The sequence below is a fragment of the Mya arenaria genome, chromosome 3, assembly GCF_026914265.1.
Source record: "Mya arenaria isolate MELC-2E11 chromosome 3, ASM2691426v1".
NCBI lineage: Eukaryota > Metazoa > Mollusca > Bivalvia > Myida > Myidae > Mya > Mya arenaria.
The window spans coordinates 72,067,308-72,094,494 of NC_069124.1; the positions used below are offsets into that span (position 1 = coordinate 72,067,308).

Consider the following 27,187-nt stretch of genomic DNA (forward strand, 5'->3'; position numbering starts at 1 on the left):
CAATGCACAAGTGATCTAGCACAATGTCTGGTATTTAAGTATTTGCTTTTTGTGTAATAACACAAGAAATAAGACTAAAATAAAGTATAAAGCATATCTTTCAGCATGTCGAATGTACCGGTCGGGCTGGTAAACCTTCTGGTGTGGACGCTGGTCAGTTACTCGGACACGGAAACCTGCAGGCTGGCAGTACAGGGCTTATCAGCAGTGGCAAGCAGGGAGCCAGCCAAGGTGTAAACTCAAGTTTTGCATAATTGTAGCTTGATTTTGAAGACACCGAAGATGGTTATAAGCACATATGAATCCTTCTTGAATTTCTGGTCAGAGACTGGTCCTACTGTCCTTTTTTAGAGGTTAAGGCCACACCAAATTATTCTTTTGTTCCTTGGATTTTTGCCAAAAAAAAATTATAGTGAGCGAGCGAATAAATAAATAATACAATTTGATAGTTTTCATGAAACCCAAAGGGAGCAAAGAGCGAAACATTTTTATTTTTTATTATCAATATAAATACGAAAGATTGTTTAATAAAATTGCCCTTAAACCCATTTGAATGCAATCTAGAACTGAACCTCTCATGGACATTGGGAAAATGTCTGAAAACATCCTATTATTCATCCATTTTTAGTACACACATTATATCGATAAACCAAATTTCAGATATAATTAAAACTTATTTTAAGTATGACGATCATTCATAATAAAAGATTTAGGAAAAAGTTTGAGAGGACTCACACAATTAAATCTACCTGAATCACTTTAACATCATTTTCAACCTTAGACATTTATTAGGATTTATTTCAGCTGTTTAAAAAATGATGTTTAACACTGGCATCATCAAACACCAGACTCCATATATATTGACTTGAATTAATTTTGTTTTGATAATCACAGTAAATGCAATGGCATGTGCTTATCGAAATTAAAAGTACAAGGGTACCTGGTACATTCAGAGTATTTTAATTATTGGTCAGTGAGATGTTTTTGTAATCCTTGATTATGCTGTAAAAGAAAACAGAAAAGAAATTAAGGTGATAAACAGGTCAGGCTTACCTATTCTTTTGTATATCCAGACAATTGTTAATATTATTTATACTATTTATGCAAAAAATGTTTGTTTGAAACTGTTGTTTTGTCAAAATTTGGTCAAAAAAGGCTTTGATACATCAACTTGGACCAAGCAATGAACCATTTTCCTGTTAATAAGTTAAGCTGTCTTCTTCAGCATCAATGTCATAAGGTTAAATTTTAGTCACTTGTATTATGACTTGAATCAAATAATACTTCATTGAGTTATTGCTCATCATTCCCATTTCCATCCAATAAGAATATATAAACTAATAACGCAATATTATAGTTACCAGTATCAGATACACATGTTTTATTGCATAGTTATTGATTTAATTAATGATCTTTTAGTGCATGAGACGATAAAAAATGACTTCCAGCATGGTAAAAACACATTTATTGTTAAAAATAGGATAAAATTTCCAAAATTCAAGCCACAGGGTCTATGCAGGAAGCCGCAATTTTGATTGAATTAATTGAAACAATGTTAAACGGATCAATATACAGTATAAAACACCAAGCATCAGTTACTTCCCTTTACAATAACACTTAAACTAGCGTAGAAAAATTATAATTAATTATTTTTTCAGCCTTTAAAAAACTTAATACCACAAAAATTATGGTTGGCGATTAAAATATAGGTGTGGGCACACACAATTTTTTTTAAATATTTTTCAAAAAAATAGGAGCAGTAAATGAGTGGAACACAGCATCAATTTGGTGTGGACTAAGATAATGTTTCTTTGGTGGGGCTCAAATCCTCAACAACTTGGGTGGGAGGTGGAAGTCAACACTTCTGGACTACTCTCGTTTCATTTTTTTGTGTACTTATTCTGTCTTGTAGTCTTACCATTTTCTGTTTTAGTGTTGGTTAAGATGATTAACACAGTTACGTAAATTTAACTGTAAGCAGACGATCATAATAAACAAGTTCTAGAGGGTACATTGTAAATAGGAGTAAAGTTTTGGTTTGTCGGTCGGTCAGTTGATGGGTCAATCAGTTGGTCAGTGGATGTGGTCTAGATGATAACTCATGAAAGTGGCAACGGATTTAAATATTTTTTGTATCACAAGTTAAACACCATAAATTACATGTCAAGTTTGACTTTGGTTACAAACATTTGCAACTTATTTTTTACGGAGTTAGGTCCGTTTTTAAGGAATGGTTTACCATTCATGTGTCCAGGCGTTGTGTGGGGTACTTGTTCTTCACTCCACTGTCAGCTCTAGTTTCTTGTTTTAAAATTATTCCTACTCAGTCTGATAACATATTGTGAGGTTTTGTGCTAGATCGTGATGCATGGCAAAAAAAAATAGGGTCAGTAGGTGGGGATTTTTTTTTTTTATTATTATTATTTTTTTACACTTTCCATATCATGCAATTTCTGTTGCATCAGATCAATTATGTTATATCTACGCGTTTCCTAATTTACAAAAGTCTGATAAAACAGCATTGTTTAATGTTTGAAATAATTTCCTTACCTTCGACTACTGTATTTTCCCGCCAATTTTGCCCATGAAATCCGGTGCTTTTTTGTATACAATACTCGTTTATAAGTCGTGATCGGTTTTTAGGAAAAATCCCGCACTTCAATTTCAACAAATCTTTGATTATGTTTTAGCCAAGCAGTCAATTATCAACTAAATTTTTAATTTGCTTGAGGAAAATCGCCGATTTTCTTGTCAACTGTTAGCTCCTTTAAACTAGTCCTTCAAGTGGAGGTAGGTTTATAAAACAACAAGTAAACGCGGTTATGGATTTATCTTATTTTCGTACATTACTACAATCAAAGTTTCATTCATATTTATAGTGAATATAAACATTTTGGTCATTGTTTTAACAGACGACAATTATTGATTATTATTTTTCGATCGTATGGTATTTTCGTATCAGCCCAGGTGAAATCCTGGCAATCAAATGGGATCATACGGTATCCGACTGACCGAATTAGATACAAACCATAGCCACACGCTTTTGATCGTATCACGGCCCGTGCTCTGACGTCAAAAATTGTACGTTTGTTCTGCAGCCGACACATTCCAATAAATGTGTTAACTTTCACAGGTTTTTGTTTTGATTTCAGTTGATGGACTTAAATAAGGCGAAATAAATAACCATTGATAATTGCGGATAAATTAATTATAACGATAAATGAAATGTGTATTGGAACCTGGCAGTTAGCATACATGAATTCGCAAAGCCTAATTGTTAGAAGCTTGCATGATATACGCAAAGCCTTATCGTAAAAAAGTAAGTTTTATTTTGGACATGGATAAATAACACCCGCGAACTATAATTCAAAATATTTTCATTAAAAAGACAGCAAAATATGTCTCTGGTGATCAACCACGTGTTTTGACCGTAAACATGGGTTTTGCCAATATTAAGATATCGGACAGGGTTCGCCGCCCTCCGCCATTTTGTTTTTCCGTCTCGGTAATACATAGTCAGGAATGAAAGTACATTCTCCGGGGACATTGAAAGACAAACAACGAAAATAATAACGATATATTTGAAGAATATATATTTTTTACGAAAGAATTTAAAAAAAATATTTATTTTTTTACTTTTATGTCTAAAAAAGATTAGGGTCGGCGAGGAAAAACATAGGGTCGGTCAGGTTACCGGAAACACAGGTATTTTTTTTTGGCCTTATGGTATGCAGAAATATTGTTTAAGAAACATACTTTTGAACTCTACCGGCGATAGGTAAAATATACTGCTTTTGAGACCCTTCTAAGGCCATACCACTTTCCCGTCGAAATCTACCGATATTTTGAGCTTTTAAAAAACCTCAAAATTATATCAAATTGGCCTTAAATTTTCTTTAAAAACCGCAAAATTCTATCAACCATGCAAAAACTTCGCAAAAACCTGTCACTTTAAAGAACATGGTGCAATAAACAACTTGTCAAATCTCTTCACACTTCGGCCGAGATCGTTGCTACGTTACCAGTACGGTACAAAAGACTACTAATCAGCATTCTTTGTTAATTGGCATCCTACTAATCAGGACTTTGTAAACATCAAAGACATTATAAAACTGTAAAAACATTAAAGGAAACAACATTTCCAAGGTGTTATTAATTATCTACAGTGTATAAAATTTTACGACATTTTGGCGAGAAAATTGACATACACAATTCTGCAGTCGTCTGCACTTACACTCCAACCTGTTTTGGCAGTCTGATTTGATATTTTATCAGCTCTTCTAAATATAAACTTGCTTTTACAAGTCAGAGGTAATATCTGTCCATTTCTCAATCAAAAACAGTAACATTATGACAAGTCTCTTAACCATGACGTATTTTATGCGTATTTTCCAAAAATCTAAAAATGGTAACAAATATCAAGTTTTTGTTTTGATTGTTTACATCATTGTTTTTGACTTAAGATTAAAGGAATTAGAAATTCTACCGCTTTTGAACCCAAACTACTGCTTTTGAGACCTAAATCTACCTCCCTGTCATTGCCAAAGGTTCACATGTCTGAAGTTATCAGGAGGTTTTTAAAAGAATGTATAGGAGATCTAAGTAAGAATGCATTTGCATGTACTGGTAAAGTTGCACACAATAGGAAAAGAACAAATACAGAAAAATCAAAATTGTGATGACACAGCATGCTTTTATTATGCCATTGTTAAGTGTCTGTTTGTATCTATTGTAGTCCTTGTTGGTGCTCCCTGTGATGCTGTATGCCCTCGGGAAGAGCACATGCCCCACCCTACAGCACCACATCCTCCTAGCACTTCCCAAGCTTGCCTTTAACAAGGTACATTATTTTAAATATCTGTGAGGCATGTTTATGACACTCAGATATGTAATTCTAGTGACTATAAAACTTGCATAGAAGCAGACAGCATCAGGGGCATCACCTCAAAGCTGTACAAATAGGTAGCAGGAAATATTGAGTGGTGGTTTGTCAGGCATACATCCAGAATGTGCATATGTGGCATTGCCTCACATCTGTACAAATAGAAAGCAGTAAATATTTAGCAGTGGTTTTGCCTTACGGTCCACCTTGATTCATGAAACATTATTTAAAAGCAGGATCTTCCTGTCATATTGAATGTTGTTACATTTCAACTGCTCTTTGAAGTACAACGTGCCTCCAATTCTGAAGACCATACTGGGACTGGGTGAATCTCCAAAACTGAAGAGTTTGTCCATCCGACTGCTCACAGAGTTGTGGACTGTACAGGACAGGTGCTTCCCCACCCTGCTTAAGGTTGTCATGGATACCAGGCAGGGCAGTGTTACCATGGCAACACTGATTGATGATGTCACCCTGGCCAAAGCTCATGCAATACGTGAAGTCTGCAAACTCAGGTGAAATGTAGCTGCTTTCTATAAGTGATAATTTCAGGTAGTTATTGTGTGTATGATATTATACCAGTCTAAATAAGAGTTGTGTGACTTAAGAATAGTAAAAAACTTCAATGAAGTATTTTAATAACACTTAGAAAGAAATAAAATAATTAAATGCTCTTTGTGCAAATGACAACAGAAAAGAAATCTTGATTTTGTCAACATGATGCAAGAATATTATTTCTGCAAACATTTAAGTGCCGCCATTGTTTCTGCTAAAAAATATTAAAATCACTTTGTGAAGAATAGTATGACTTCCCAATCCCATTAACTGATGTCTGTAGTGTTGCCCATCAAGTGATTGTCTGAAAGGTATTTTAAGTAAACAGTTGTCTTGGAAGAAGAAAGAAATTCCAGTTGATGCCTGATCCAATATCAATACATCAAGGTAACATTAGTATTCTATAATAGTCCCTGTATTTTGAAAGATATTCCCATTTCATTCAATTTGTTCTGAAGTAGATTGGAATGAATAGCAACCAGATGACTTAATAACAAAATTACAGTACAAAAAACTGTTCTGACAGTGCGACAGAGATTGATTTTCATGTCTTTTAAGAACAAAAACATTTCTTGATCGTTCAGGTTTTCATCAGATTTAGGGGAAGGAAAGAGTCTGCCATGAAAATAATACTTCATCCTAGCTGAAATGAACTTCAAAATGAAATTAGGTGTTGCAAATAGAAAAAACTACTTCTGTTCTAAAATGTTACCCTTGTTAAAAAGAATCTATTTTTAGTAGGGCTTACAAATGTTTTGCTCGAGAGAGGAATGGTGGTTAATTAACAGCTTGGGGATATTGAAAACTGTAAAACACCCCTAAAACCAGATTTTTTAAAAAATCAAATTTGATTAGGTGTGAGAAGAATATGCAAGCAGGAGTAAATTTGTGATTTTCTCAGCTATCCTGTCAAATATGGCATGTTGAATACTCTATTTCTCTGTCTAAAATCCCCTACCAGTGGTATACATTGTATGAAATTATTTGTTCCGGTATTTCATGTATAATTTTAAGACAACAGCTGCTAAATATGAATGAGAAATGTCAAGCATAATGTATATTTCAACAAAAGGCTGCACAAAAATCATTGCAAAGTTTCATTTGTTTCAACTCAAGATGTTTCAACTCAAGATATCAGACATGAGTTGAGTAGGTGGTCTGTTAGTGAATCATTTATATTATTCCGGCACATCTAGCCACAGGTGAAACATAAACTAGCAATACTTATATCAGAATCAAAATTTATAGGGCCTATTTTTGTCCATAGAAAAGGTCTTAACTTATACTTAACTGTCATAGATGTCTCTTTAAATTATTTCTTATGGTGCTATAGGGTTATACTTTTCCTCCGGTTTTTATCATAAAGAACATGATCAAAAGCTTTTTTACTGTAATGCCTGTCATATTACACAAATGCTTTCTGGACATGAACTATCTTAAAGTTCATGTTTTTGACATGTTGTTTTTATGAAACCAAATCTAAGTTAAGTTCCAGAAGCCGCCTTGGGATTTTTTTGCTGTTATCTGGTTGATTTAAGGGACATGCTTAACATATATAGCCTGTCAGAGGCATGTTTTTATAGGTAGAAATATCACCAGACTAGTCAGTTTTGACCATTGCTGCTATTTGTCAGAACTGACTTATCTGCTCAAACCTTTCCAGAAATTAACAAATACCAAAGTGATTCTCAGGATTGAGACAGTTGTTATACAAAAGTCCTCTTTATATTGCAGACCTGAGCAGCATGGAGCAGACATGTTAGGTCCTATCTCACAAATGTTAGACTGGTGTACTGAAGAAGGGAGTGCCCCTGCTGCAGCTCTAGTGCTAGAGGCTCTCTATCACATTTGTGAGGCTGAGGTGAGTGTCTCAGAAAATGTCATAATTCATAAAAAAAACTGCTAAAAAATGTTAAACCCCAATGTGGGTTATGTGAAACACCTGCCTTTATTATATCAGAAATTAAGTGAAGTGAGGGCTCAGATTTTCAAAAATGTTGAACTTCAAAGATGGAGAGGGGTATGCAGTTATGTTTAACACATGCAATGGTGAAGAGAACTCCGAAATGTTTACTTGTGAAAAGGTTATTCAGAAAAGCTAAACACCTGTAATGGTTAATAGGGTTCTTGATTCAGAAATGCTAAAACCCCTGTACTGGTGAAGAGGCTCTTTAGAAATGTTAAACACCTGTACTGGTTAAGAGGGTCTTCAGAAATGTTAAACACCTGTACTGGTTAAGAGGGTCTTCAGAAATGTTAAACACCTGTACTGGTTAAGAGGGTCTTCAGAAATGTTTAACATCTTCTGAAATGTTAAACACCTGTACTGGTTAAGAGGGTCTTTGGAAATGTTACCCACCTGTAGTGTTGAAGAGGGTCTTCAGAAATATTAAACACCTGTACTGGTGACGAGGGTCTTGGGAAATGTTAAACACCTTAAATGGTTAGTAGGGTTCTTGATTCAGAAATGCTAGAACACGTGTACTGGTTAAGAGGGTCTTCTGAAATGTTTAACACCTGTACTGGTTAAGAGGGTCTTCTGAAATGTTAAACACCTGTACTTGTGACTAGGGTCTTCTAAAAAGTGTTTAACACCTATAATGGTTAATAGGGTTCTATATTCAGAAATGCTAAAACACCTGTACTGGTTAAGAGGGTCTTCAGAAATGTTTAACACCTGTAATGGTTAATAGGGTTCTTTATTCAGAAATGCTAAGCACCTGTACTGGTTAAGAGCGTATTCGGAAATGTTAAACACCTGTACTGGTTAAGAGGGTCTTCTGAAATGTTTAACATCTTCTGAAATGTTAAACACCTGTACTGGTTAAGAGGGTCTTTGGAAATTTTACCCACCTGTAGTGTTGAAGAGGGTCTTCAGAAATATTAAACACCTGTACTGGTGACGAGGGTCTTGGGAAATGTTAAACACCTTAAATGGTTAGTAGGGTTCTTGATTCAGAAATGCTAGAACACGTGTACTGGTTAAGAGGGTCTTCTGAAATGTTTAACACCTGTACTGGTTAAGAGGGTCTTCAGAAATGTTAAACACCTGTACTGGTTAAGAGGGTCTTCTGAAATGTTTAACACCTGTACTGGTTAAGAGGGTCTTCTGAAATGTTTAACACCTGTACTGGTTAAGAGGGTCTTCTGAAATGTTAAACACCTGTACTTGTGACTAGGGTCTTCTGAAATGTTTAACACCTGTAATGGTTAATAGGGTTCTTTATTCAGAAATGCTAAAACACCTGTACTGGTTAAGAGGGTCTTCAGAAATGTTTAACACCTGTAATGGTTAATAGGGTTCTTTATTAAGAAATGCTAAAACACCTGTACTGGTTAAGAGGGTCTTCAGAAATGTTTAACACCTGTACTGGTTAATAGGGTTCTTTATTCAGAAATGCTAAGCACCTGTACTGGTTAAGAGTGTATTCGGAAATGTTAAACACCTGTACTGGTTAAGAGGGTCTTCTGAAATGTTTAACATCTTCTGAAATGTTAAACACCTGTACTGGTTAAGAGGGTGTTTGGAAATGTTACCCACCTGTAGTGTTGAAGAGGGTCTTCAGAAATATTAAACACCTATACTGGTGACGAGGGTCTTGGGAAATGTTAAACACTTTAAATGGTTAGTAGGGTTCTTGATTCAGAAATGCTAGAACACGTGTACTGGTTAAGAGGGTCTTCTGAAATGTTTAACACCTGTACTGGTTAAGAGGGTCTTCAGAAATGTTAAACACCTGTACTGGTTAAGAGGGTCTTCTGAAATGTTTAACACCTGTACTGGTTAAGAGGGTCTTCTGAAATGTTTAACACCTGTACTGGTTAAGAGGGTCTTCTGAAATGTTAAACACCTGTACTTGTGACTAGGGTCTTCTGAAATGTTTAACACCTGTAATGGTTAATAGGGTTCTTTATTAAGAAATGCTAAAACACCTGTACTGGTTAAGAGGGTCTTCAGAAATGTTTAACACCTGTAATGGTTAATAGGGTTCTTTATTCAGAAATGCTAAGCACCTGTACTGGTTAAGAGCGTTTTCGGAAATGTTAAACACCTCTACTGGTTAAGAGGGTCTTCAGAAATGTTTAACATCTTCTGAAATGTTAAACACCTGTACTGGTTAAGAGGGTCTTTGGAAATGTTACCCACCTGTAGTGTTGAAGAGGGTCTTCAGAAATATTAAACACCTGTACTGGTGACGAGGGTCTTGGGAAATGTTAAACACTTTAAATGGTTAGTAGGGTTCTTGATTCAGAAATGCTAGAACACGTGTACTGGTTAAGAGGGTCTTCTGAAATGTTTAACACCTGTACTGGTTAAGAGGGTCTTCAGAAATGTTAAACACCTGTACTGGTTAAGAGGGTCTTCTGAAATGTTTAACACTTGTACTGGTTAAGAGGGTCTTCTGAAATGTTTAACACCTGTACTGGTTAAGAGGGTCTTCAGAAATGTTTAACATCTTCTGAAATGTTAAACACCTGTACTGGTTAAGAGGGTGTTTGGAAATGTTACCCACCTGTAGTGTTGAAGAGGGTCTTCAGAAATATTAAACACCTGTACTGGTGACGAGGGTCTTGGGAAATGTTAAACACCTTAAATGGTTAGTAGGGTTCTTGATTCAGAAATGCTAGAACACGTGTACTGGTTAAGAGGGTCTTCTGAAATGTTTAACACCTGTACTGGTTAAGAGGGTCTTCAGAAATGTTTAACACCTGTACTGGTTAAGAGGGTCTTCTGAAATGTTTAACACCTGTACTGGATAAGAGGGTCTTCTGAAATGTTTAACACCTGTACTGGTTAAGAGGGTCTTCTGAAATGTTAAACACCTGTACTTGTGACTAGGGTCTTCTGAAATGTTTAACACCTGTAATGGTTAATAGGGTTCTTTATTCAGAAATGCTAAAACACCTGTACTGGTAAAGAGGGTCTTCAGAAATGTTTAACACCTGTAATGGTTAATAGGGTTCTTTATTCAGAAATGCTAAGCACCTGTACTGGTTAAGAGGGTCTTCTGAAATGTTTAACACCTGTACTGGTTAAGAGGGTCTTCTGAAATGTTTAACACCTGTACTGGTTAAGAGGGTCTTCTGAAATGTTAAACACCTGTACTTGTGACTAGGGTCTTCTGAAATGTTTAACACCTGTAATGGTTAATAGGGTTCTTTATTCAGAAATGCTAAAACACCTGTACTGGTTAAGAGGGTCTTCAGAAATGTTTAACACCTGTACTGGTTAATAGGGTTCTTTATTCAGAAATGCTAAGCACCTGTACTGGTTAAGAGCGTATTCGGAAATGTTAAACACCTGTACTGGTTAAGAGGGTCTTCAGAAATGTTTAACATCTTCTGAAATGTTAAACACCTGTACTGGTTAAGAGGGTCTTTGGAAATGTTACCCACCTGTAGTGTTGAAGAGGGTCTTCAGAAATATTAAACACCTGTACTGGTGACGAGGGTCTTGGGAAATGTTAAACACTTAAAATGGTTAGTAGGGTTCTTGATTCAGAAATGCTAGAACACGTGTACTGGTTAAGAGGGTCTTCTGAAATGTTTAACACCTGTACTGGTTAAGAGGGTCTTCAGAAATGTTTAACACCTGTACTGGTTAAGAGGGTCTTCTGAAATGTTTAACACCTGTACTGGTTAAGAGGGTCTTCTGAAATGTTTAACACCTGTACTGGTTAAGAGGGTCTTCTGAAATGTTAAACACCTGTACTTGTGACTAGGGTCTTCTGAAATGTTAAACACCTGTAATGGTTAATAGGGTTCTTTATTCAGAAATGCTAAAACACCTGTACTGGTTAAGAGGGTCTTCAGAAATATTTAACACCTGTAATGGTTAATAGGGTTCTTTATTCAGAAATGCTAAGCACCTGTACTGGTTAAGAGCGTATTCGGAAATGTTAAACACCTGTACTGGTTAAGAGGGTCTTCAGAAATGTTTAACATCTTCTGAAATGTTAAACACCTGTACTGGTTAAGAGGGTGTTTGGAAATGTTACCCACCTGTAGTGTTGAAGAGGGTCTTCAGAAATATTAAACACCTGTACTGGTGACGAGGGTCTTGGGAAATGTTAAACACCTTAAATGGTTAGTAGGGTTCTTGATTCAGAAATGCTAGAACACGTGTACTGGTTAAGAGGGTCTTCTGAAATGTTTAACACCTGTACTGGTTAAGAGTGTCTTCAGAAATGTTTAACACCTGTACTGGTTAAGAGGGTCTTCTGAAATGTTTAACACCTGTACTGGATAAGAGGGTCTTCTGAAATGTTTAACACCTGTACTGGTTAAGAGGGTCTTCTGAAATGTTAAACACCTGTACTTGTGACTAGGGTCTTCTGAAATGTTTAACACCTGTAATGGTTAATAGGGTTCTTTATTCAGAAATGCTAAAACACCTGTACTGGTTAAGAGGGTCTTCAGAAATGTTTAACACCTGTAATGGTTAATAGGGTTCTTTATTCAGAAATGCTAAGCACCTGTACTGGTTAAGACCGTATTCGGAAATGTTAAACACCTGTACTGGTTAAGAGGGTCTTCAGAAATGTTTAACATCTTCTGAAATGTTAAACACCTGTACTGGTTAAGAGGGTCTTTGGAAATGTTACCCACCTGTAGTGTTGAAGAGGGTCTTCAGAAATATTAAACACCTGTACTGGTGAAGAGGGTCTTGGGAAATGTTAAACACCTTAAATGGTTAGTAGGGTTCTTGATTCAGAAATGCTAGAACACGTGTACTGGTTAAGAGGGTCTTCTGAAATGTTAAACACCTGTACTGGTTAAGAGGGTCTTCTGAAATGTTAAACACCTTAAATGGTTAGTAGGGTTCTTGATTCAGAAATGCTAAAACACTTGTACTGGTTCAAAGGGTCTTCTGAAATGTTTAACACCTGTACTGTTGAAGAGGGTCTTCAGAAATGTTTAACACCTGTAATGGTAAATAGGGTTCTTTATTCAGAAATGCTAAGCACCTGTACTGGTTAAGAGCGTATTCGGAAATGTTAAACACCTGTACTGGTTAAGAGGGTCTTCTGAAATGTTAAACACCTGTACTGGTTAAGAGGGTCTTCAGAAATGTTAAACACCTGTAATGATTAATAGGGTTCTTGATTCAGAAATGCTAAAACACTTGTACTGGTTCAAAGGGTCTTCTGAAATGTTTAACACCTGTACTGTTGAAGAGGGTCTTCAGAAATGTTTAATACCTGTAATGGTTAAAAGGGTTCTTTATTCAGAAATGCTAAAACACCTGTACTGGTTAAGAGGGTCTTCTGAAATGTTAAACACCTGTACTGGTTAAAAGGGTCTTCAGAAATGTTTAACACCTGTACTGGTTAAGACAGGGATGTGATTTGTCCGCGGATTCGTGGAATTCCGCAGATCTAATGGCCCCAGGGACCCCCCCCCCCCCAAGGGCTGATACTGATTAAAGATACTAGTGTGCTTTTGGTTGTTAGAGTTGATATCCCAGTTTGCTTTAAATTTAAAGTCAGAAGAACCCTCAAAAGAGCTTCTAAAAAGCCAGTTTTTCTTCTACAGCAGTGTGCTTTTGACCCCCAAAAGTGCCCCAAGAATCCATGGCCGAAATGGTTTCAGCCCTCCAGCTGCCAGGTCAATCACATCACTATATGAGGGTCTTCGGAAATGTTAAACACCTGTACTGGTGAAGAGGGTCTTCGGAAGTATTAAACACCTGTCGTGTTGAAGAGGGTCTTTAAAAATGTTAAACACCTGTACTGGTGAATAGGGTTTTCCGGACATGTTAAACACCTGTACTGGTTAAGAGAGTCTTTGGAAATGTTAAAACACATGGACATGTGAAGAGGCTATTTTTTTAAATGTGAAATAACTGTACTGGTTACTAAAGTAATTAAAAAAATGTTAAGCACATTTACTGGTGAAAAGGGTGTTTTGAAATGTTCAAAATTTCCTGCGCTCACAGGTGAAGATTTTATTCAGAACTGTGAAAACTTATACTGGTTAAAGGACTTTTCAGATATGCTAAGCATCTGTACTGGTGATGAAATTGTTCAGAAATGTCTTACACCTGTACTCTGTACTGGTGAAGAGTATTCAGACATGTTAAACATCTGTACTAGTAGAGATTGTTTAGAAATGTCTCACACATGTACTAGTAAAGGGATTGTTTTGAAATTTTGAAACACCTGTACTGATGAAATGGGTATTCAGAATTGTTAAAATACATGTATCTCAAGTGGTGTAATGGTGAGGATGGTGTTTAGAAATGTTAATACACCTTTACTCTTGAAGAGGGTGTTCCGAAATGTTAAAAGTCCTGAACTGTTGAAGCAGGTATTTAGAAATGTTAGAACACATGTACTGGTGAACACTTTTTTCCAAATAGTTAATCATCCATACTGGTGAATTACTCTTGAAATCTGCAGAAATGGTATGGAGTGCTCAAAACATGTACACATGTATTTGATTGGTATTGAGAGTTCTTAAATGTAGAACATCGACACTGATGAAGAGTGGGCACAAAAATGTCCAACACCTGGGTCCATTTCCACTGGCGACTTCTGTCTCAAAAAAGTGAATTCTTAACCTAAAAGTACTTATTTTGTACAGAAACTGTCTAAATAATTGTCAAACATGGTACTTGCAACATATTATGACCAGCTTTACCAATATTGCCTTTCTAACAACAACTGTACAATAAAAGAAAGGTGTGTAGTTGTGAGTCTAGAGCCTCAAAATCAGACTCAAGACATTAGTGAACACGGACTCTAAATAACTGAAGTAGTGTTTTCAGATATGTTTAAGAGCTGCATCGGTGAAAAATAGCTAAAAAAAACTCCTGTACTGTCTCTCTGACAAGAGGACACAATCAGAGATTTATTGAAGTTTGCATGACATCATTAGTCACCTAAAAATCTACTTATGGAAAACGTTATCTGGTAATTGTTTTTCCTCTTGCATAAGCCATTTGCATTTGATAAATCAGTCTGTGGTCAGACTCTAAGGGCAGATGGTTGCGTTGGCACAGATTTAATGATGCGATTTTAAGTAAAAAAAAAAGGCATTCTAGCGCTTCTATGGAAACCAGACACGTTGGATGTTTTAGCACCTCCTGAAGATATTGAAGGACACCTTTAGACCCTTATGGCCATTAAATTTCCCGATTAATGACATTTTGGGGTTAGTTTTGCATTATGTTTTTACGATGGCTTCATGGTAAAGTGACATCGGAATGATAAAAGTCACACAGCATTTGGAATAACTTCACTTTTAGGAAAAAATCTTGCATTAATTTTCAGGGAAAAAGATAATAAAATAACAGCAGGAAAGTCTTCTTAAAATGCTTTTTTTTAATTGGATGGAATGTAACCTTTTTAAAAAAGGAAATTAAAGCTCATTGTTTTCAAGAGCCTATAATCAACATGCGTATCATAATAATATCATGATATATGAGTATAAGATAGTATCATGATGTATGAGTATCATATTATGTGAGTATCATAATAGTATCATAATATATGAGTATCATAAAAGTATCATAATATATGAGTATCATAATAGTATCATATTATGTGAGTATCATAATAGTGTCATAATTTATGAGTATCATAATAGTATCATAATATATGAGTTTCATAATAGAATCATAATATATGTGTATCATCATATATGAGTATCATAATAGTATCATAATATATGAGTATCATAATAGTATCATATTATGTGAGTATCATAATAGTATCATAATATGTGAGTATCATATCAATAGCATCATATTGAGTATCATACAACCAGACACTTTATCTTAATTGGCACTGACAAAACTACATTATTGGAAGTACATAGGTGATTTTTGTAAGAGGATTTTTGTGTAAATTTACAGACCAGTGATGTGTAATTGTCAAAATTTACCTACTTTCATGTTGCTTCATTCATCATTTCTTACACATACCTGGTACTTAGTCAGTAACAAAAATAATTTCAACCATAATTTCAGTTATCATTTTTTTGGAGGTCCATATGAAAAGTAATCCTTCATCTGTGCCAGACTTAGTTTATAAAGATATTTATTCAGTTCAAAGAAATAAACAAGTGAATGCTTATTGTACAACTAAGTTATATTTATAGACTGTTCCTATTAGGATCCAAAGACAACCAATTTAAGTTCCATGTTGGAGTTGACTTGTTCTGTATTATAAAGAAGTATGATAACATAGACCAGATTTTGTTGAGAATTAAGAAGACTGAGTAAATAAAACATGTTTAAATGATGAAATAAAGTCTGAAAGAAGGTTCTGCTTATTTAGAGAGTTCTACTTTACAAACGGACGAGTGTTGTCATATGCATGCAAAACTATTTTTTTGTGAATCATGCATATAATTAAAATAAGGTTGTCTGGTTAGCGCAGTGGTTAGCACATTGGCTTCTCACCTAGAAAATAAAATAGTGAATGAATGCACTTGATCTGAATTTCCCTTTTAGTAAATTGATTAATACCATTTATGCTTAAATGTTTATTATCGGTTTTCACAGCTTATTAATTTTCCTTTCAGCTGTCATTGCAAATTTTACAACTGCAATTAACACCTGTCAATTGTTTGTTTAATTTGGAAAAGACATTCTGAAAAAGTGTGAAAATATCACCTTGAGGTAGTCATAAGTAATATCTATCTCTGCAGAGTAATAGCAACATGATGATGGTATATGTTGTAAAACATTACAAGTCATGATTCTGATCTACGTTGTTCGAGTCAGTGCCAACCAAGAATTTCCTGCATGTTTGTAACACTGGAGAGAGGAGAGAAGTCATATTTAACCCAACGAATAGCTTGACTTTGAACCATTTCAATTTTATTGGTGTTTGATTTTGTGTGTGGGTGCCGAATTGTACAGAATGCCTTTAGGGCCATCGCCTGTGAATGTGTTGATCTGAAATGTGATACTCAAAAGTACAATGATGGAACGCGAAATCACGAAATTATGATGGTGAAAACGCAACAGTATGATAATGAAAACGCAATAATAGGACAGTAGGATTATGATAATGCGATAAACTATCATGTTTGGTGGTGGTAGTAGTGGTAGTAGTAGTAGTAGTAGTAGTAGTAGTAGTAGTAGTAGTAGTAGTAGTAGTAGTAGAAATAGTAGTGGTAGCAGTAGCAGTAGCAGTAGTTGTACTACTTGTACTACTACTACTACTACTACTACTACTACTACCACTACTACCACTACCACCACTACCACCACTACTACCACTACCACCACTACCACCACTACCACTACTACTACTACTACTACTACTACTACTACTACTACCACTACCACTACCACTACCACTACCACTACCACTACTTCTACTACTACTACTACTTAGTACTACTGCTGCTGCTGCTGCTGCTGCTGCTACTACTACTGTAATATATCATATTGCTAGTGACTAATTTAACACAAATTGAATGATGAATTAGAAGTTTCTGTGGTGGTACCACGTTTGTGGTGGTGGTGGTGGTGCTGCTGATGATGATGATGATGTGACTACAGAGGTATTGCATTTGGGAAACTGTTCGAAGATACTGTTTTGATTGGTTGGCTATATTGTATAAAGACGAATCATAAATTAATCTTTATTGTGTCAATTATTGTTTAAACTTTTAATTAACAGTATTTCAGTTCAATTCAAAATGCATGATAAAAGCTTCAATTGAAGACATGATTCAATGACTTAATACAAGCACCCCTGAAACCGGCATTTTATCACATGGAGGGTCAATTCTTCTATGCACATGCGCAATCGAAGGCGATAGTACGATGATGAAAAGCGATAGTACGATGATGAAAACATGACAGTATGATGATGAAAATGCGACAGTACGATGATGAAAACATGACAGTACAATGATAAAAACACAACAGTACGATGATTAAAACGCGACAGTACGATGATGATAAAGCAAAATCACGATATTACGTTGGTGAAAACGCGAAAGTACATGTTTTCGTTATCGTACTGTCGCGTTTTCGTTATCGTACTGTCCCGTTTTCATCATCGTTCTGTCGCATTTTCACCATCTTGGTTTCGTGATTTGGCAATTCTTCATCATGCTATCAAGTATCACGTTTCAGATCAACAGGGTCATAGGCGATGGCCCTAACGGCATTCCTTAAAATTGTACTTGCATATTCTAACTGTGGAATGACAAGGGTTTTGTAAGCTTAAGTTCTGACACTTCCTCTTTCCATTTTTATATTTCTTTTAATGAAGTTGAAAGTATTATTTCAATTGGTGGTAATTCTTGAAATATGATTGTTCCAGCTGAGATCTGCTGATATATTAACACCAAGATAATTAGCACTTGCGACTGATTCTAGGATCTGGCCATGGAGTATATACGGGTTGCTGATGACATGTTTATTCCTTCTTATGTGCAGATCTTGACACTTGGAGGGATTCAACTCCAAATCCCAATCATTTGCCCATATTTGCAGTTGTTTGAGGTCATTTTAAAGGATAGCACAGTCAACGTCAGAGGGAGATTTGATTTTAAGATAGACGGCAGTATCATTGGCAAAAAGTCCAACTTTTGGTTTGATACTAGAAGGGAGGTTATTAATATAAATCAGGAAAAACAAGGGACCCAGTACAGAGCCCTAGAGTACACCAGATGGTACGGGTATTTCTTCAGAATGATCACCATCCAAGACTACTGTCTGACTTCTATGAAGGAGAAATGCCTCAGACCACTGGAGAATCTTTGGACAAACACCATAATCCTGAAGTTTGAAGAATAACCTGCTAGATGAATTGTAAAGTCAAACTTAGTTGTTTAAACTGTTTCTTTTCAGGTAATAGACATTGTATCCACATGGCAAGTTCTGGAGGAACAACTCACTAGAGAAAAGAGGTAAAGTCAGTAAACTCAAATACATGCTTATAATGATTCCTCCTTGACCACTTCTAAACAGTAACACACAAGATGCATACAAGAAAGACCATTGATGCAAAGCATCAAAGGGCGCTGTTTAATTGTTGAAAAACAAGGAATGTCAAGGCCAACAAGCATATTATGGTGCATTGAACCGCATCTATGAAATTCTCAAAATATTTGTAGTATTCTGCATGACAACATAGGCAAAAAGATTGAAATTGAAGATTTTCAAGTTGAACATTTCATTAGGGGTGGGGTACATTAATGAACACGACAGAATTAGGGTGCTTGTGCACTATACTTTTTGTCATTGCCACATACCCATATACCAAGTTTTATTTCAATACCATAAGTAGTTTTAAAGTAATGCTCTGGTCAAGAAAAAGCGGCAAAGGGCAATAATTAAGTAATTAGCTTAAAAACAGCTATAGTCATTTTGCACTGCACTTCCTCTCGTTGTGCTAAATACCATTGAATGATGTTTAATGAAATTCCAAAAAAGTAGTTTTTGAACAGGGTTGTTTTTCAACCCTGTTCAGTGTAGCCACAAACTCGACACTCACAACATAAAAAGCCTATTTATAGTAACAAGTGTCGTCTGCCTTTGTACCACCAAAAATATAGTTTGAAAAAGTGCGAACTATATAAATTGCAAGCTATGTTTCCAATAATCGAGCTAGATTTGACAAAGCAAGAAGCAATCATAACGCAATATCTATTTTAATCATTTAATTTGTTGAACTTAAATAAAGATAATATTGAAGTAGTATCCCTGCGCCCAAAAATGAATGAACATCGAAATGTAAACAAAGAATTACTACCCACTCAAAGCGCATCATTCCATCACGTGACACAATGATCTCATTGATCTCAATGATCGCACAGTTTCCCCGCTTAAAACATCACGTGATAGCCCACGTGGGAATAACAAACACACGCCATTTTGACAGGCACGTACTAAAGTGCTGTCGAGTTAGCTTAGAAATTGAAGAGAGTTGCTGACCATATAGACAATGAAGGAAAAAAGTTTTGAAATTAAAGATTTTTCAAGACTTAATGTTAACTTTATTTTCAATACTTTTTATAGTGTACGTATAGACGTTGTTTTACACGGGGACTCTTAGATTCGCTGTGCTACGTATCAGCAGCTTATTAATACACACATGATTGTGAAAACCCGTATAAAACCCTGTTCATGCAGCGCTATCAGCGCTTTGATCTAGTTATGCTCCGGACAGGAAAAGATACAAAGGAAATAACTATTGCAATACGCTGAAATAGAGTTATTGTTCATGTACACTGCAGTTCTAATCATATAGGGGGAGGGGGCAACGTTACCATGCTGGAATGACAACTTGTAGGGAAGAATAAGTGATATGAAATAACAATTTAACAATTTGTGTAGTACTTTAATAAACATTATCATTTCGTCCGAAAGTTGCAAACATAAATAGAACATAATTATTGAACTGTAAAGTTGCAAACATAAATAGAACATAATTATTGAACTGTTATATAAAAAGTGAACATTGTTTACTAGATGAAATGCATTTATAACATAACATGCCTTGTTTTTAGCTGTTTAATAATACTAAAATGTAATGTAAAATTGCATAAAAATCTAGTCAATGGAGTTATTATGTTAACTTCTTCATTTACATAGTAAAGAAGAGTTGAAAATGGATGTTTTTAGTTGATATTAACACAAAAACAGCATGTGTCCTATTGGACAATGGCAATTTTTTCAAACATGATAAAAATAACGCATTCAAACTGAATATGTATCAGACTATGTATGAAAGAAATAATACTGTTTCTATTTTTCACAAAGGTTTTGAAATACAACAATGCACATATAAGCATAAATAGGCCAAATATGCAAAAAAAAAAAATAGTAAACAATGTGTGAAAGTGATACTGAACACTTAAAACAATTTCTTTGTGCATTAAATGAATATATACCAGAAAAGCAATACTACATGTAAATCAAGTCCAAAATGTATAATAACATGAAGAACACCCCTTTATGAATATCTTCATAACAAATCAGAGTACATGTAAACAATTATCATTTATATCATTAGTATCAAATATGTGTCTAGTTTAAAGTGTGTTTTCATTTGCATTAAATTACATTGTAATATATACCAGAAAAGCAATTATAAAAATCCTTAAATGTTTAAGAAACTGAAGCAATAAAGAATTAAACACCCATTTATGAATATCTCCAAAACAAATCAGAGGTCACCTATATATAAAACAATAATCAATCATATAATTAGTATCAAATGTGTCTAGTTTTTGTGTGTCTGTTCATTATCTTTAAATGAGCATCTTTAAAGTGAAACTCTTATTTGAAATCAATACATATAATTGTATTTATAACACACATCAAATTGAATGAAAAAAACAATAACTACTTACTAAATAATGCATTTACTGAAATATCGTTTACTGATAACAAGCTTGTCACCCTGTTTATAATAGCAGATAGCATGACAAATATTAAATGATTGGTGATTGCTAAAAGATTTACTGTGGCCTACTATAGTATCACAAGGCAGAAATACCATGTTTTATGTTCATTCTTATTAATTAGCAAATTGAACTCAAGATCCTTCATTAGAAACATTGTTGTTGACATCTATCAACCCATTTTGAAAAATGAAAACAATCATATTAATTATCATAAGTCTTATTTGGGAGTAAGAGTGCATCTTTAAAAATAGTGTGTGTGTTTTTTCCATTAAATATGTAACAATTCAATTTGACAAATGAGACAAAAGTTAGGAAATAGAAGTAGTAATTGTACATAATACAATACAAGAACAAAAATTGACGAAGCTCAATATAACAGGAAATCTATATGAAAACACAAATCCTTAAAGGCCATAATTATGTAAACTGAATTAAGGTATAAGTAATACACACTTTTATAAAGCTTTTATCGACAACATAGTTATTATCATGGTACACTATGGGACTTTTATCCTAATTTTGAAGATTTTTTACTGTGAATTAAAAATATTTTGTCTATATTTGATTGTTTTTCACATTATCAGAGATTATGAAATAAACACAACAGTTTCTGGTAAAATAAACTTCAGTTAACAGAAAAATTAAGTTCAACCCAACATATTATTGATACACATGGAAAAAAATCATTTTGATTGATCTTGTGAGTCTTCGGAACAGAGCAGTATTTCAATGTTTGAAAATATATAGCAGTTTTATAAATTCATAAAAAATAGTTAATAACAAGACAACCTGTTGAAATCATTTTAAATATTTTCTATGATGTCTAATGAACAATTTAAAAGACAATTTATGATAGTTTACCGTTCAGTTTTGAAGGAAATAAATATACATAATGTCTTGTAACTATACATTTTTATAACTAATAAAATGCTTAAAAAATTTAAATCAACCTTTTTCTTGTAAAAAGCTTAATTGGACTTACTCATAAAATGTAATCATTCAAATAAATGAATTTTACTTGTGATACTAACTCAGAATTCAGATTTAAAAACAATGAATGTACTTTTAAATTAAAATATGTAAAGAAACAAGAACACTAAGTAGGCGGTAATGCCCCTCCAAAAATGTCAGAGTGAAAGTTCTCAACTAATGTCTTTTTGATATTATAACATGTAAACAGTCTCTGTTGGTAATCGATGTCTATTTGTTTTATTTAGTCAATGGTATTCTAACATTTAGAATTTTTCACAATAATTCTTCACTCTTCAACATTTGAAGTTTGGTTTGTTCCCATGCGTTTGTACTTGTAGTGTGCGCACTGATGAAAATTACTCAATGCTGAGTCAATGCTGATTTGGTTTTCATGCCCCTTCAGGTTCTTTACCCATCCAGAATGTTTAGTGCTGTAAAAGAAAAAAAAGCACTTTCTAACTAATTTGTATACTGCCATACATATACAAAATAAAATATAAACAGTTTAATATTTTTCAACATTATTTAAAAACAACAACAATAAGCTGATACATACATGAATATAATATAAAGAAAATTACTAAATTTATCAATAAAATTCATCTTCACCACCACCATCACCACCATCACCACCACCACCACCACTGGATTATTGAAAACAGTGAGTTTATAAAACAACAAACACCAACTCAAATATGTTTTATATGAAATACTCACATCATCTCTATCAGATGTGACTGGCTTGTGGATAGACATGGATGTCAAATCTGTCTTGATGATCCAACAAAGTATTTAATGCAGGCTGGAATTCTTCAAATAATATTAATATTCAGTCCTTTTCCTGCCTGAAAGAAATTAGACTTCTGATTATCAACCAACAGAAACTACAACCATAAGATACAAATGCACATGTATTAATTATACATTTTGCACTAATATCCGTTTTAGCCAAGAGTAAGGGTTGGTAGGCACAAATGTGAAGTTGTTGTGCATTTGGTTGATAATGATTCACAACAGTATGGCGTTCAACGAGACCTACACCAAGCAAATGAATGTCGCTTGTGTCCAAGCTGTTGTGGCTTCCAGCTCGAAACCATGTACATCTTTTAATACAGGTTTATTTTGAAAATATGCGGTAAACTTGTAAACAAATAATGGGCATTTTTAAGTCTAATTTTTTTGTAAGATAAAACAATCAAATAAAAGATTACATACTCATATCATATACATAAATGATGTACATAAGTACATTTAAAAATATGTAACATGTACATAATGCACCAGTCAATTGTAACCACGGCCCCCCAGGTCTGGGGATATGCCGGGGAAAGCCGGGGAAACGGGCTGTGTTTTTACCTTTCAGGTGGCCTCGCAGTGCCGGGTGAATGCGGTGGTTTTGTCTTTGAGCAAAATATAGCAGGGAATATGCCTTACCTAGGCTCCCTTTGGTACGGGGCATATGTCAAGGATTTGACCATCAGGATTTTACCCGGGGTTGGCTGGACAGAAAGTCAAAGTCCCAGCTATTCTTCGGACCTGGGGGGGCCGTGGTTACAATTGACTGGTGCATTTTAAGTAGATATAAAGTATGTAACATGTATATTTATAGAACATGTAGAAATATTAAAATGCTGTCTTAACATTTAGCAAATAAAAATGATTTAAGAATTCCAAAGAAATTAAAAAACAAACATTTTTGAACACATAAACTTACACAACTACTCAAGGATACTTACATGAATAGCCCTTTGATACGAATATCCCAGTTCCATGCTGATTGTTGACATTAGTTTTTTCGACAGAAAATCTTCTCTTACGCTTATGATTCACTTATAATCCATGTTTTACTGTAATGACTCAAATTGTTAGATGTATCGTAATCAACTGTCAGTGTGCACTTTTAGTGTTTACTTATTTTAAACGTATATTCATGACAAAACTTCACCGAGTTTCCAACTATAAATCGACGATGTAGAAATTCCATTATTGACCTATGGATAGCGGGGAAATACCTTCTGGTTCTAAAAATAGCAACATCCGGATATGTGTAGTGTTCTAAAAATAAAACAATTCGGGGGCAATCGTAATAAAATTTTACTAATGTCACCTTCAACACATTAACAAATAAAGTTAGGTGAACATTTAATTCCAATATCGATTAAATTAAAGAAAACAGCTTACCTCATGGTTTATTAATGCAGTAAACATAACAAAACAACATAAAACATAATTATTCCCATTCACATAATTACCGGTCCACACATTTTACATTTCATTCGGAACTCCTCCGAATATTTACATTTCCGGCACATGATATTACAGTTAACCAATCGGAAAACGTAAACGAAACGGGAACAGTTATTAAACTTATTTGTCGTTCTTCCGATATAATGTTTTGAAGATAAATTGAAGACAATCTATTCAACCATAAATAGCATTTTTAACACCCATGCAATCCCCATCCATTTGCATTTTTTAATCATAATAAAATAACAGTAAAACCCAACTGTCAATCAACTTAAAAACCGCTCCCACCACTAACTAAAATAAATTCCCATTCCATAATAGGGGCGCACTCCAGTGCGGCGCCAATAAGATGTATACAAGACTTAAGGAACTATTTTCCCTACTTATTTGATTGAATAAACAGGGTATTGGTTGTTCATATTTAAGTTGTATCATTATAGCTCACCAAGTTATGAATATCAAATTACCAGACTTAAAAGCCTCAAATTCTTATTTAAAGTGGTATAAGAGAATGCAGGAACGATTTTAAATATTATAATAATGCAAAAGACCAGTTAACTGTGATGGACTAAATTCTTCATTTACCGATACATGCATTTTTATTTGCTGTTTTTGAATGTGTACACATTTTCACGGGTGTATAAAACTATCTGTATTTTTTTTTTTATTTAAACCAACTAATTTCAATTTTATTGTTAATATATAAAGCCCTCATGCCCTGAATGAAGCATAAATCAATGTTTACAATAATAAATTAATAGTGCCACCCCACTTTCCTGACTGTTTAATCTAATTTCAATGGCAGTCATTTTTTGTGAAACAAAGTATGTTTCCTGTTAAATAGTACACGTCTCATAGTTATTCATTAGATAGTTAAATGAAATTTGACATTTCTGACTACTGTACCAATTTAAAAGATAGTTTGTCCTTATACCTTCATATTGAGTATGATAGAAAAGAAAGCATGACACTCATTTTCAATGACTTGCACATTAAAGTGTGTGAAACTAGGCAAACAAATTCGGTCTTCACATTGTATAATATTTGCCCAGTTCTATATTTATCATTAGAACATCTGAAGCCTGCCAGTGCACGTCTTATCATAAGGGGTAGGTCTATTGTTAAATATTTTTTCGGAGTTAGCAGTGATTTTTAACATTTGTGTCAGAGCGTGAAGAAGTATCAATATCGTTGTGCAAATTTTGCATCATGCAGTTGGTTACCCGCTGCTTAAAAGGATGTATAAACTTATTTATGTCCCCAACATCCTGTTCAACCCACACATATCCAAAACTATACTTAAACAGCAAATCTTTAACACAAGTTGCCCATGTTCGTCTTCCCACATCGTCTCCCCATTTAATATGTTTTCATTTAATGGGAGGTCTATATTTGAAATTTAATCGTGTGTTTGGATCACAGTGCCAGACCAAAACGATTTATTTTCATATAGACCTCCATATAAACAATAAACTATATTTAATTATTTTAGCACATCATTATTCCCTTGCTGTATAACCCATTTGCATTGTAACCTTATTGAATTAAGACCAGCATTATTTAATAATAAGTTTTATGGGAGCACCGACCATATTTTTTGTCGAAACCAAAAAAAAAATAGTGTTTCTTTTATTTTGTTTGCAAGCCACAAATTAAGTTTGTTTTTTAAGCATCTAAAATAAAAATGAAGATGGGAATTTGGTTATAATTATTTACATTGTTGCCTCAGTCTGTAACAATGATCTGAATTGGATAAAGCATTGTTGCCTCATTCTTTAAAGATGATATTAATTTGAGTACCGTATTATATCATGCATAGGACGCACTTTTTTACCCCCAATTCTCGTCTTAAAAATTGCCTGCGTCCTTTCTATGCTATTAGAATTTCATCTGTTTTTTTCCAAGTCCATTTCAGGTCGAAAATATCGACCGGGGAAGAACGCGGTAATAGTAAGTATCTGTACTGCGTCACCGAAGAGAACAACTGACATAGGTAAAATCACGCAGAAATATATTGAATGTTTACTTTAAAATGATTTATTGAGAAATAAATTGAAAACAAACATGAGTGTTTACTTTTTTACAAAAGGGACGCTACTCACAAAAACTCGATGTGAGTCAGCATTTAACTGGATTGAGTTATAACGGCAACGGAAAATCGGGAAAGGAGGTATATATCAATTAATCGTTGTTCATGATTTTAATGTTTCGATTTTTGTTGTATGTTACTGTTTTAAAAATTAATAAAGGAATGTGCATAACGCAAAGTAGCATTATTGTCACTATCAAATCTTTTCAAATGTGCGAAGGTGTGAAAAACACCCGCTGTCTGTCATTAGAAAAACATCAATAGAACGAACTATTGCGATGGTAATACCGTATGGTTGTTTGTTCGCACTTTACCCGTCAAGCCCTCCGCTGGCAAGGATAATTACCGACACGCATTAATTATGCCTGACATGCTTTATTCCGCGCAGCAACAAGCCTTATCAAAACAATCATCAGTTTTACACAGTTTTGCAACGGTTGACTGTCATTCATAAGGCATGTCGGAACTATTGCAACGGTTGACTGTCAGTCAGAAGGCGTGTCGGGACTATTACAGCATTTGTATAAGTCTTGTAATACGTGAATGTTCTCAAAATGTCAAGACTTATATCATTGTCGTGTACACTAAATTACCGAAATGCTAAATTACCGAAATACGACGATAATTATCGAAATACACATGACAGTTATCTAAATATGCCTTATATACATTTTTTTTTTTTTTACTTCAATATATGTTATAAATACTTTACCAACCTCAAATTTTCGGCTCCGATTTTGACATTTTTCCGCTGCGTCCTATCTTATATATTAAGGGTTTTTTTTCAACTATTTTTTGCCTGCGTCCTATCTATGCTAGCGTCCTATACATGATATAATACGGTATACATCATTGCCTCATTCGTACATTGTTGCCTTTTTCTGTAAAGACGATCTTAATTGGACTACAAGTTTGGTTGAGTAAATTATTAGCCAACCGGAATCTTCGTAATTTCAAACTGCTGTTCTTCCACTGAATCATCCTCTCTTGATATTAACACTATTAACACCAATTCTTTGTCATGATGGCGGGCGCCGTGAAACTTACCTATGTAACTGAAT

General features: G+C 34.4%; 1 protein-coding gene across 1 annotated transcript in view; it reads left to right on the top strand.

Annotated features, from left to right (window-relative positions):
* The window catches only part of LOC128227477 (focadhesin-like), a 194,284-nt gene that overhangs the window by 137,784 nt on the left and 29,313 nt on the right, over positions 1–27,187 (top strand). Inside the window, exons 12-16 of the mRNA XM_052938054.1 lie at positions 105–231; positions 4,736–4,840; positions 5,168–5,397; positions 7,172–7,298; positions 18,258–18,316. Of these exons, the coding sequence (XP_052794014.1) occupies positions 105–231; positions 4,736–4,840; positions 5,168–5,397; positions 7,172–7,298; positions 18,258–18,316 (648 nt within the window). The remainder of the gene's footprint in view (positions 1–104; positions 232–4,735; positions 4,841–5,167; positions 5,398–7,171; positions 7,299–18,257; positions 18,317–27,187) is intronic.